The sequence below is a fragment of the Haemorhous mexicanus genome, chromosome 9, assembly GCF_027477595.1.
Source record: "Haemorhous mexicanus isolate bHaeMex1 chromosome 9, bHaeMex1.pri, whole genome shotgun sequence".
Lineage (NCBI taxonomy): Eukaryota > Metazoa > Chordata > Aves > Passeriformes > Fringillidae > Haemorhous > Haemorhous mexicanus.
In genome coordinates, this window is record NC_082349.1 from 1,260,041 (window position 1) to 1,271,578 (window position 11,538).

The 11,538-nt window shown below is 46.4% G+C and overlaps 1 protein-coding gene across 1 annotated transcript in view; it reads left to right on the forward strand.

Annotated features, from left to right (window-relative positions):
• LRRC7 (leucine rich repeat containing 7) overlaps positions 1–11,538 on the forward strand; it is a 62,043-nt gene that overhangs the window by 16,866 nt on the left and 33,639 nt on the right. Inside the window, exons 6-10 of the mRNA XM_059853538.1 lie at positions 3,199–3,262; positions 6,541–6,615; positions 7,086–7,230; positions 8,021–8,093; positions 10,867–10,996. Coding sequence (XP_059709521.1) covers positions 3,199–3,262; positions 6,541–6,615; positions 7,086–7,230; positions 8,021–8,093; positions 10,867–10,996 — 487 coding nt within the window. The remainder of the gene's footprint in view (positions 1–3,198; positions 3,263–6,540; positions 6,616–7,085; positions 7,231–8,020; positions 8,094–10,866; positions 10,997–11,538) is intronic.

The window sequence follows — 11,538 nt, forward strand, 5'->3', positions numbered from 1 at the left end:
GCAGCGTTCCTGGTGCCCTGTTTTCCTCAAATAGCAGCTCTGGGGAGCTCACACCCCCCCAGCTTCACTGCCTTATCAAAATATTGGCAATATTTTCATCAGCAGCTGCTACTACAAGGTTTCCCTTGAGGATTTTCCAAGCTGGATCCATTTGCTGCTCAGGGAAGAGGCTGGGAAATGCATCCCATTGCTTTGCTCTGGGAAAAAAAGGCTTTTCCCATCGTTTTACTTCAGGAAAAAAGGCTTTTCCCATTGCTTTGCTCTGGAAAAAAAAGCTTTTCCCATTGTTTTACTTCAGGAAAAAAGGCTTTTCCCATTGCTTTGCTCTGGGAAAAAAAGGCTTTTCCTACTTATAAAGGGGGTAAAGTTGTCTGGAAAATTGATTGTTGATTTTTATTTTAAAATTATTTCATTGTCTTATTTGATTTTTATTATTTTCAATTTTATTTTATTAATTGCTTTTAATTATTCTTCATAGAATCCCAGAATTTCAAGGCTGGTTTGGGTTGGGAGGGAGCTGAAATCCCATCCAGTTCCATGGACAGGGACACCTTCCATGGGCCAGATGAGCTTTAAGGTCTTTTCCATGGGATTCTGGGGTTCTTTTCCAGAGGAAGAGCTAAAAGATTCTTTTCCATCTCATTAGGAATGCTGAATTCCAGAGAAAAACTTGCTGGCCCCGAGTGGAGGGAGGGGAGAACCTGGATAACCCTGGAGAATCCCCAGCCTCACCCTCCTGGGTTTGATTTCCGTGCCTCTGCAGCCTTTTAAAAAGCACATTCCACCTTTAAAAAATAAATTTTAACAAACAGTTTTATTCTGAACCTCGTGGGAATCCCACCCTCATAGCCCCAGAGTCTCCTGAATGGAATCACTCATGGAAGGAAAGCTCCTAATGGGATCCCCACAAGGATTTGGGGGAAATCTTTGGCCCTTTCATCATCCCACAAAATCCTTTAAGCACTGAATATTTAACTGAGCATTGCCCATGACTGCTCCTCTCCTGATCCCCTCTCTGAATGACCCCACCTAAAAACTGTAACCAAGCTGTCCATAAGAAAAATATAACTATATAAAAATATAACTTTTTAAAAATATAACTATCTAAAAATATAACTATTTAAAAATATAACTATCTAAAAATATAACTATCTAAAAATATAACTATTTAAAAATATAACTATCTAAAAATATAACTATCTAAAAATATAACTATTTAAAAATATAGCTATCTAAAAATATAACTATTTAAAAATATAACTATAGAATAAATAATTCTAGGAGAGCTAAAAATAGCAGCACTAATGGGAAAATCTTATTTTCCATTGGGAAACATCAGCACAGCTTGGTTTTGTGATGGGGCCCCAACTCCCTGAAATTATTCTGGCCCCACATCAGTTTCAGTTTCTGGAATTGTTTATTTGACTGTAGAAATGGTTGAAAGTTGCATTTGAAGCTGAATTTACAAATAATGGTTGAAAGTTGCATTTGAAGCTGAATTTGCAGTAGAAACCCCAAAGCTGTTAAAGTTGTGTCCAAAAGAATTTGGGATGAAAGACACAGGTTTTACCAATTTGAGTGCATCTAATCTCTGAAGAGTTCCAGGATTTAATCATTGAAAAGACATAATAGAGAAATAGAAAATATTAAGATATATATTATATAGATGATGTGTCATGTGTGTAATAATTAAAAGATTATTTATAATAACATATGGGGATCCATTTCAGTGGGGTTTGTTTCCCTGGTTTGTGGGGTTTATTTCCTGGGTTTATGCAGTTTATTTCCTATTTCTGTGGCATTTATTTCCCTGTTTCTGTGGAGGATATTCCCTGTTTCTGTGGAGTTTATTTTCCTGTTTCTGTGAAGTTTATTTGCCTGGTTTTGTGGGGTTTATTCCCCTGTTTCTGTGGAGTTTATTTTCCTTTTTCTGTGGCGTTTATTTTCCTGGTTTTGTGGGGTTTATTCCCCTGTTTCTGTGGGGTTTATTCCCCTGTTTCTGTGGGGTTTATTCCCCTATTTCTGTGGCATTTATTTTCCTGTTTTTGTGGAGGATATTCCCTGTTTCTGTGGCGTTTATTTTCCTGGTTTTGTGGGGTTTATTCCCCTGTTTCTGTGGGGTTTATTTTCCTGTTTCTGTGGAGTTTATTTTCCTGTTTCTGTGGAGTTTATTTCCTATCTCTGTGGAGTTTATTTTCACGTTCCTGTGGAGTCAATTTTCTTGGTTTTTTGGGGTTTATTTGCTATTTCTGAGGAATTTATTTCCCTATTTCCATGGAGCTTATTCCCTGTTTCTCTGGGGTTTATTCCCTGTTCCTGTGGACTTTAATTCCTGCTTTTTTTGGGGTTTATTTCCCCGTTTTAAGAAAGGAAAAGTGACATTTTCTGGCAATAAAACACAGCCCAGCCAGGTTGAAATGCTGAAGCAGGGCTCTGTTTTTCAGCCACAGCCTTTCAACAACAATCACTTTTACCTCTGGTACAAATTGCAGAGATGAAATGGTTGATATTTTAGATCACAGCAATTAAGGCTATGCTAATTTTTTGATTAGGATCTGATTACCTCAGGAGGCCTCTGCCCTGCCTGTTGCAGTTCATGTTAAATGATTTAATTAGTTTTATCCTCTTTTTTCCCTGCAGCCCCCCAACCCAGCGTGGTGTTTGGTTCACTTTGGTCTGTCAGGGCTTAAGGAGGAATTCTGCCCTTGGGATAAAGCCCTGCTCCAGTTTTGTTCGTGGAAACAAAGGCAAAAGTTGATTGATTAACTTTGAACTTGATTAAATCTGAACCTCAGAGCAGGGGACCTGGCTCAAGAGTCCAAACACTTTCTGGTTCATAAAAAACCACAGCAACTGCATCAATCCCTCTCAAAGAGCCACAATTTCTGTTCTATTTCATTTCAGTCCCTTACTGATACAACATGTGGCATTTTCCCTGGGAAACACACAAAAATCTACCAAGATTTTACAGTATTTATTTTTATAGGAAAACAACTGTTGCTGGCTTTTGTGCTCCACGACCTCAGTCAATGTCTCAGGGATGGAATATATTGCTGGGATTTGCACCAGCATCAAACTGGTGCCATTCCTTTTTTTTGCCATCAGAGTATCAGTGCAGCTTTGTTCTCATCCCCCCAAGACCTGCCTGACCTTTTGCCAGCTAAAATCTCATTTTGAGTCTTTGCCCACCCGTTGCAGGTCAATGCACAAGCTGACTCAGCTGGAGAGGCTGGACCTGGGCAATAATGAGTTCTCTGAGCTGGTAAGGAATGCTCCAGTTTCTAAGGGGAGCCTGGGGGGTTTGGGTGCTCTGTGCACGGGGCTTTAAACTTTTCCTGGAGAGGCTTTGTGGGATCATGGCCTTGGGCAAGGGACTCCTTTCCCTCCGACCCAAACCAGTCTGGGATTCTGCAATTCCAGCAGAGGTCCATTCTGAACCTCACAAGGAATTTCTGCCCCTGACTCATCCCCAAAATCAGAATTAATCTCCCTGAGACTGAAATATTTGGGGAATTTTCTGTGTTGTCAGCACAGGAAGTGAGAGATGCTGTTCCTTGGGAGCCATGGAAGAACAGGAGCAGGGATTACAGTCCTACAAGGGAATAGTTCCTGTAGCTCCAGCTAAAACTGAGATAATCCCACCTCAAACAAAGCCTGAAATGTCACCTGGTGCTACAAAGCTGTAGCAAAGTCTCTACATCTGTTTTATGGAGCAGCCCCCACCCTGTTCCAGGCTGCTCATTGATTCCATGCAGGAGGAAAGAGAGGATTTGACTCCAATTTTTAATTAAAATCTTCAGCCTGGATAAACACAGAGAAATTTTCAGAAGAGCTGCTTGGAATGTTAATGGTAGGAATTAAATCCTGCCCCAGTTCAGAGCCTCTCTTCTGGGGGGGGGCTTGGGTTCCTGGTGTTTGGAAGGAACTGGACAATATTCCACATATTTCCATGGCAGCCCAGTGATCCCACGAGTGATAGATCAGGGGAGAGGTGGTGCCATCCTCCTGCCCGGGCCAGAATTCCCAAGCTTCCTCATTTTCCAGCCAAAATGTAGAAACTGGAATCAAATGCCAGGAGGCAAATGGGCCAAGAGGCCAAGGCACAGTGGGAATGTGCAGGAATGTCACAGGAAAAGTGGTGCTAGTTTAACTCACACCTGGAAAAAAAAGGATTAAAAGGTCCTGTCTTCATGGATTCTGAAACTCTGACTCAGGATTCCATAGAAATTTCCTTTTTAGTGGAGAAAAGTGAGTGGGTGGTGTGGAGAGCCTGGTGTTTCTCTGGTGTCCTGGGACTGCTGGGACCTTCCCTTGGGGCTGGAGAACTCTGTGCCCTTCCTGATGGAGCCACGGGGCTGCCACGGCCAAAATGAGCTTCTGTTCATTCTCTGTTCTGTTCTGCTCACCCACCCTGCTGGCATCGGGGTTCCCAGGTCCAGGGAACCCCTGGAATGCCAGTCTGGCTCCCTGGAGAGCAGCTGCACCCAGGCTGCCATCAAGGAAGGGAAGAGGCAGCTCCTGTCACTCCAGGAGCAGCAAATCCCAAAGTTTGGCACCTCCCTGGTTCATTTTGGGGAGTCAAACCTGGGGGAGGAGGAGGAGGAGGAGGAGGATCTGTGCCTGGAGCAGGGCAAGGCTGGAGGCAGCAGCTGTGCCAGGTTTGGCTCCAGAGGTCCAGGAGTCTGCAGGCAGCAGCAAGGCTTTGGGAGAAATTCAGGAGGGGAATAGGGAGGGAAGGAAAAGGAAAGAGGATAAAACAGAATGTGACTTCCTCAAAAATTCCTGTGAGTTTTCCATTCAGAATGGATCCCAGGAAGCTTTTCTGTATGGAGGGGGTGGTCAGACCCTGGGACAGGCTCCTGGAAAGGGACATTTGGACAATTCCCTGAAAAACATCCTTTAAGGTTTGGTCAGGCTGAGTTGGTCAGGGAGCTGGACTGGGTGGTCAGTGTAAAACCCTTCCAGCTGGTTCCCTTCTGTTCCTCTTCCTATCCCTGTTCTATTCCTGTTGCTATTCTATTCTTCTATCCCTGTAGTTATTCTATTCTATTTTATTCTACTCCTATTCCCATTCCTTTTCTGTTCTCTTCCTATTCCTTTTCTGCCCTATTCCTAGTCCCATTCCACTCTATCCCAGTCACAGCAAGCTGTGTGGAAAATGAGAACATTCCCCAAACAGCCCCAAGCCAAAGCCTTTCTAACACAGACAAATAAGTTTTTAATGGCACTTTGATACCAGCCCACCCACGAGATCCTGTCTGGATCATGGTGGGCCATAGGGGGGAATATTCCATGGTGCTCCACAGTCATGGGAAATTCCACCATGCTGGGAAATCCCAGTCCAAGGAATTGCCCATCAAAGTGTGCTCTCCCAGCCCAGGAACAGGCCTTGCAGAAAGGTGTCTGTTAATGAGAGGGATTGAAAAGCAAATTAAAGCTGAGAGGGGAAATTATGATTATCCATAATGACCTCAGCCCGTGAACACTCCAGAGGGATAAAGAAACATTAATCAGCCCAGGAACAAATAGTATCAAATTCCCATTAATCAGCTCAGCCTGGAAATGAGAAGTGGTTTTAATCATCCAAGGGCAGCGGAATTTCAATGGAATTAACAGAGGCAAAATAAATCATCTTTAAAATGCTCACCACCAGTTTTTAATGGGAGCTCATTAGGTGGAGATGTGGAAAACAAGGGGTGAGTCCTCCTGTTCATCAGCTTTGTTCTAATCTGCTGAGGCACCAGGAGCTTCTCCCACCCTTCCCTGGGCAGGTGGGAAATCAGATTTCCTCTGGGAATGGCAGCATTCCAAACCAGACCATGCAGGGGAGCTCCAGGTCTCTCTTGGCCTGTGTTGGAATCACCCCAGGGCAATTGTTCTGCTTCCAAAGGCTGATTTGGAGTGGAATACTTCGTGGAGTATTTCATGGAACATTTAATACCGGGTTCTGACAGGCTTTGAAAAAAAATCTCTGCAACCTGGGAGGGCAAAGGCAAATTCCAGGTGTTGGTTTGCTGAGGAAAGGGTTTTATGGGAAAGGAAAACACTGCTGGGGAAACTTGGGAATGTTTGTGGCCTGGATTTGTAATTCTGGGATTTCTCAGCTGTAAGGAGTGAGGAGTGGTTTGGGGAATTGCCTTTTTTAGCTCCTCTCACTGATACCCTGAAAAGAATAAAGCAGATGAAAGTTTGATTCTGCAGTTCCAGGTTTTATCAGTGCCCGTTCTCTCCTGTGCATTCTGACTCCTGGCTGTGCCAACTGCAGATGTTCAGTCTCCCCAGGATGTGTCCTTTGGGCTCATTTCTTTTGCAAAAGGTTCTTAAATTTTACAAGTTTTGATAAAGAGCAGCAGTGGTCAAATTACACCGAGGGGATGTTCTCTCCTTGTCCTTGAACACCTGGAAGGCTGAGGTGGGGTATGAAAAACCAAAGGGAAGTGAAGGAGGAAGCTTTATTTTTGTAAGAAAATGTTGATTTTTATTTAGCCAAAGACACATTGCTTTACTTAGCTGCCCATAATGATTTATTCTTTTCCTCAGCCTGAGGTTCTTGAACAAATCCAGAATCTGAAGGAGTTGTGGATGGACAATAATTCCTTGCAAGTGCTACCTGGGGTATGGACATTTATTTTAGGGAATTATTGGGTGATTTGGTGATTCCCCCGTTTGCCTGGCAGGGAACACCTGCCTGTGCATTTCCTTGGGTGGGTGCAGAGAGTCATTAATTAATTAATTAATATAAAAGTTTTGGGATGGTTCAACACAGAAAAGCTCCACCTGCCTGGTGGAAGGTGGGAATTGGGAATATCCCTTGGATCTGTGTCCAGATGGAGAAGCACCTCACCTGCATGCCCAGGAATGCCAAACCCCAGCAGGTTTAATGAACTTGGAGCTCATTAATTACCTTGGGGGGTTCATTTTGTTCCTTTGAGGCTGAGCCCACGCCGGCCCTGCCGCGGGGAGAGCGGCGATCCCAAGGGTGCTGAGATAACTCCAGATCAGCTGGATTTGTGTGTTTGTCTCTAATTAACGCTCTAATTAACAGCTCTATCTGCTCAAGTAACTCTGTCTCACGTGCTATTAAGTCTATAGGGAAGTTAAAACAGCTCGTGTACCTGGATGTGTCCAAAAACAGGATCGAGACGGTCGACCTGGACATCTCGGGCTGTGAGGGGCTGGAGGATCTCCTCCTCTCCTCCAACATGCTGCAGCAGCTGCCAGATTCCATAGGTGAGGGAAGACCTGGCATTCCTCTCCATTTGACAGATTTTAATTTTTTTTTTTAATTTTATTTTTATTTTTGGAAACATGGGATTTTCTAATCATGGAGCAAGGCTGGCCATTAAATCCCACAGGAGGCAGCAAATGGTGTCTGGACAGTCCCATTTTGTAAAGTCAGGAGCAGAATTCCCTGGTTGGAAGGAATTGGTCCACCTGGTTTGCTGCTTTGAGGAAAAGAAGCCGAGGACAGAATTAATTTCATTTAAATGTAAAAATCAGTCTGAGAGCGATGAGGGGATTGCTGCTCATTCACAGTGGGAAAAGGAAATAAAAAGGAAATAATTCAAACTATTAATTTTTATTTTGACTGTTTTACATGCATGGAATTCCTGGATTATTTAGGATCACATCCCTCTGTCCACTGGGATATTTCCTTTCAGTCCTGAGCCCTTTTCCCTTTCCCTTTGAACACGGAACTGCAAAATTCCTCAATTTTAAATCAATTTACTCAGATCCCAATGGGGATTGCTAATTGATGCTTCTAATTAGTAACACTCTTACTGGGTGTCTTCTCCTCCCGTTTTCCATCTTGTTTTTCTACATCTCCCCATCAATCCCAGGATTTCTGTTCCATGGTTTTCTGCCCAGGTTGGTTTTAGAGGGCATTTAGCAGGAACAAACCCCTTTGGAATGATACTCCCTAAAATCCAGAGCAGAGCTGTTCAGGGCTGCAAACCATTGCTTGTGGGATTCCAGGAGTTCTCCATGGGAGCTCTTTATCCATCATTTCTTCCTGCAGGATTGTTGAAGAGACTGACAACCCTGAAAGTGGATGACAACCAGCTCACCATCCTGCCCAATGCCATTGGAAAGTGAGTCCAAGTTTCATCCTTTTTAATTAAAATACCTTTTCCCTCCTGCTCAAGGAGTGTGGCCTTTCAAATAGAAAATAACACAAATCTACTTTGAATTATGAAATAATTTCCAACTCCCAGGTTGTGACATTTAAATTTGGAGCATCACTTTTAGTCCTGGGGATTTTTCAGTGCAAGGGGGAAGAAGGTAAAATATATTCAATTTTCCAAGAGCAAAACCAAAGGTTTGGGCGTGAATCGATTTGGATGAGCAGAGAAGTGAAAGCAGAAGAATTTGGGGGGGGGGGGGAGGGGGGAAAATCCATCTGTTGCCATGGCAACAGCCAGGGCTTGGAGCTCACAAGGATCTGGCTGTGGCCTCACAGGGATGGAGAGCTCCTAAAATATGGCAGAAACCTCTGTGGGAAAGTCAGGAGGATTCCAGGGGCTGGGATCAAGGGAAGCTCTCTGGTGTGGGGTCTCACATGGCTCTGCCTCCTTCTGCTGAGGGGCTGCAGGCTTGGTGGCTTCCAAAATCCTCCAGAATTGTCCCATCCCACCCCCTGCCAGGGCAGGGACACCTCCCACCCTCCCAGGCTGCTCCAAGCCCTGGCCCTGGCCTGTTTCAAGAGAAATTTATCTTGTTGTGATGCCCTTTGGGAAAAATAATCCATATCTGTGACCTGTTCCAGCTGCAGCCACTGGAAGCCCGGGCTGGCTCATCCTGGGAGTGTTTTGGGATTTTCATGGGGAGCATTAAAGGCTGGTGATGGGAAACACTGAAGGGCAAATCTTTGCTCCCCAAACCTCTGTGCAGCAGCAAATTCTCATCCAAGTGAAAGCTCAGAAGGCTCCAAAGTCTCCTGGATGCTGCAAAAAGATGGGTTTAAATCCATCTTCAGCAATCCTGGGAGTTGGGATCTGAAACCTTTGAAACCTTTTTTGTTCATTGCTGAAGGGAAATGCCCTTTTTTAACCCAGCATCTCTGCAGCGTTTGTCAGGGAGCTTTATTTACATTTCCAAAGGCACAGCCACGGCTCCAAAGTGGAATTGCAGAGCAGCTGGGATCACCTGGGGTCTCCACCTTGTGCTGCAGCCCCTGGCTGTGCTTTTCCAGGGAAAAATTCCCTCTCCTCTAACAAGGGCAGAGTGTCCCACATCACAGGGAGCTCAGCTCTCTGACTCATCCCTTTGGATGGACTCCTGCCAGGTCTCTTTCTCCGAAATTCCAGGGGTGGAGCCCCCCAGAGGCTGTCCCTGTCACCCAGGGATGGGCAGTGTGGAGGAGGGAGCATTCCCTCTGGGATGGCTCCATGCTCTGCTGGGCAGTTCCACCCTCATTTCTGGGGTTTCTCTTCCAAGCACCAGCCCGTGGTGGCTCTCAGAGCCCACACTAGACCTGGCTTAACCAAACATCCCCCACAAAACCTGGGATTCCCTTCATTCCCTGGGGCAGCCAAAGGCTGGAGATGTTCCCTGTGGGATCCGGGGGGTAGGAAGGGGCCAGGGGGAATTCAGGACCCCCAGCTGGGCCTGGGGCAGTGTTTGGGTCCAGTCTGTGCCAGAGTAGATCTGTATTCCCAGGTTTTAGCAGGATCTGGAGTGGAAGAACCAGAGGGAATGGAGCTGGAAGGGCTGAGGTCAGTGAGGAGGAGGAGGAGTATGAGGAGGGCACAGCTGGAGCTGTGGCTGCTCCATCCCTGGAAGTGTCCAAGGCTTCCCAGGGAAGCAATCACAGGGAAGTTCTGAGGATCCCTGGGAGGAACAGCAATCTCTGCTTTCATTTGGCATCAATGCTGAAGGCTGAAAGATCTCTTTCTTTAATTAAGAAACTGAAATTAAGGTGAATTAGATACAGAGGGAAGACCCAACCCTGCAGCTGAGGCTCCTGTGAATCCTTCAGAACAAGGTCTGTGGAGGGCGTGGTCAGAGCTAAACTTCCTAACAGATCCTCCAAAATATTTGGGAAGAAAGCAGAGAATCCTCTAACAAGGCAGTGGGCAGGGAGATGGGAGATTTTAGGGAGAAATAATTGGCTGTTATTTAACTTTATTCTGATTAAAGTACTTGAGGGTAAGAGGTGGAGAGGAGGAGCAAAGGGGGAGAAGAGCTGGGTGTGGCACTTGTGGTGCTCACACCACCTTCACTGGAAGGATTCTAATTTGCACTCTCGTTTTAGAAGGAAATTAGGAAATATTTCTTCAGGATATTTTAATGTAAATTTATATTGAATGTGTATATTTGTATATCTCACTCTGTGATGTGCAGTACATCCATATATTCCCACTGGAATGTATTCCCCCTCCCCAGCAGTGCTGTCTGGGGGCCCAGATCCCAGACCTTCAACCCTTAAACCTGTTCCTTGAGTTAACAAACATGAAATTCTTGGTTCCATGGCCTTGGTTGCCCTGATCTCTGTCTGAAGTCCTTGGGATTCTTCAATATCCTCAATATCCCAGAAGACCTGAATGGGAGCATGGGCAAACCAAGCGGCCTTAAAGTGGGTTCCAAAAATCCCGTTGTTATAGACTCCTGCCAGGGAAATGATGGAATGATTTGGGTTGGGATGGACCTCAAAGCCCATCCAGTGCCACCAGGAACACCTTCCACTGCCACAGGCTGCTCCAGCCTGGGACACTTCCAGGGATCCAGGGCAGCCCAGCAGATCTGCCCTGGGTGTTCCCTCTCCGGGCTGGTGGAGCCTGGAGCTGGTGAAGCCCCAGAGGTTTGGGGTTGTTAATTTGGTGATGCAGTCCCTGCAGGGCACTAACGAGGGGTTTGCCATTCCAGCCTGTCCCTGCTGGAGGAATTTGACTGCAGCTGCAACGAGCTGGAGTCGCTGCCCTCCACCATCGGGTACCTGCACAACCTGCGCACCCTGGCCGTGGACGAGAACTTCCTCCCGGAGCTGCCCAGAGAAGTGAGAGCTGCTCCACGCCCATCCCAGGCTGGCATGTCCCCTGGGAGCCACCATCCCATCCCTGGGATGTCCCACAGGATCCAGCATCCCATCCCTGGGGTGTCCCCTGGGAGCCACCATCCCCTCCCTGGGAGCCAGCATCCCACCCCTTGGGTATCCCACAGGATCCAGCATCCCACCCCTTGGATGTCCCACAGGATCCAGCATCCCATCCCTGGGGTGTCCCACAGGATCCAGCATCCCACCCTTTGGGTGTCCCACAGGATCCAGCATCCCATCCCTGGGATGTCCCCTGGGAGCCACCATCCCATCCCTGGAATGTCCTGTGAGAAGCCAGCATCCCATCCCATCCTTGAGATGTCCCATGGGATCCAGGATTCCATCCCTGGGATGCCCTGTGGGAGCCAGCATCCCATCCCTGCTCTGGGATGTCCCATGGGATCCAGCCTCCCATTCCATCCTTGGGATGTCCCATGGGAGCCAGCATCCCATCCCATCCCATTCATCCCATCCCACCCATCCCCATCCCATCCCGCCCCATC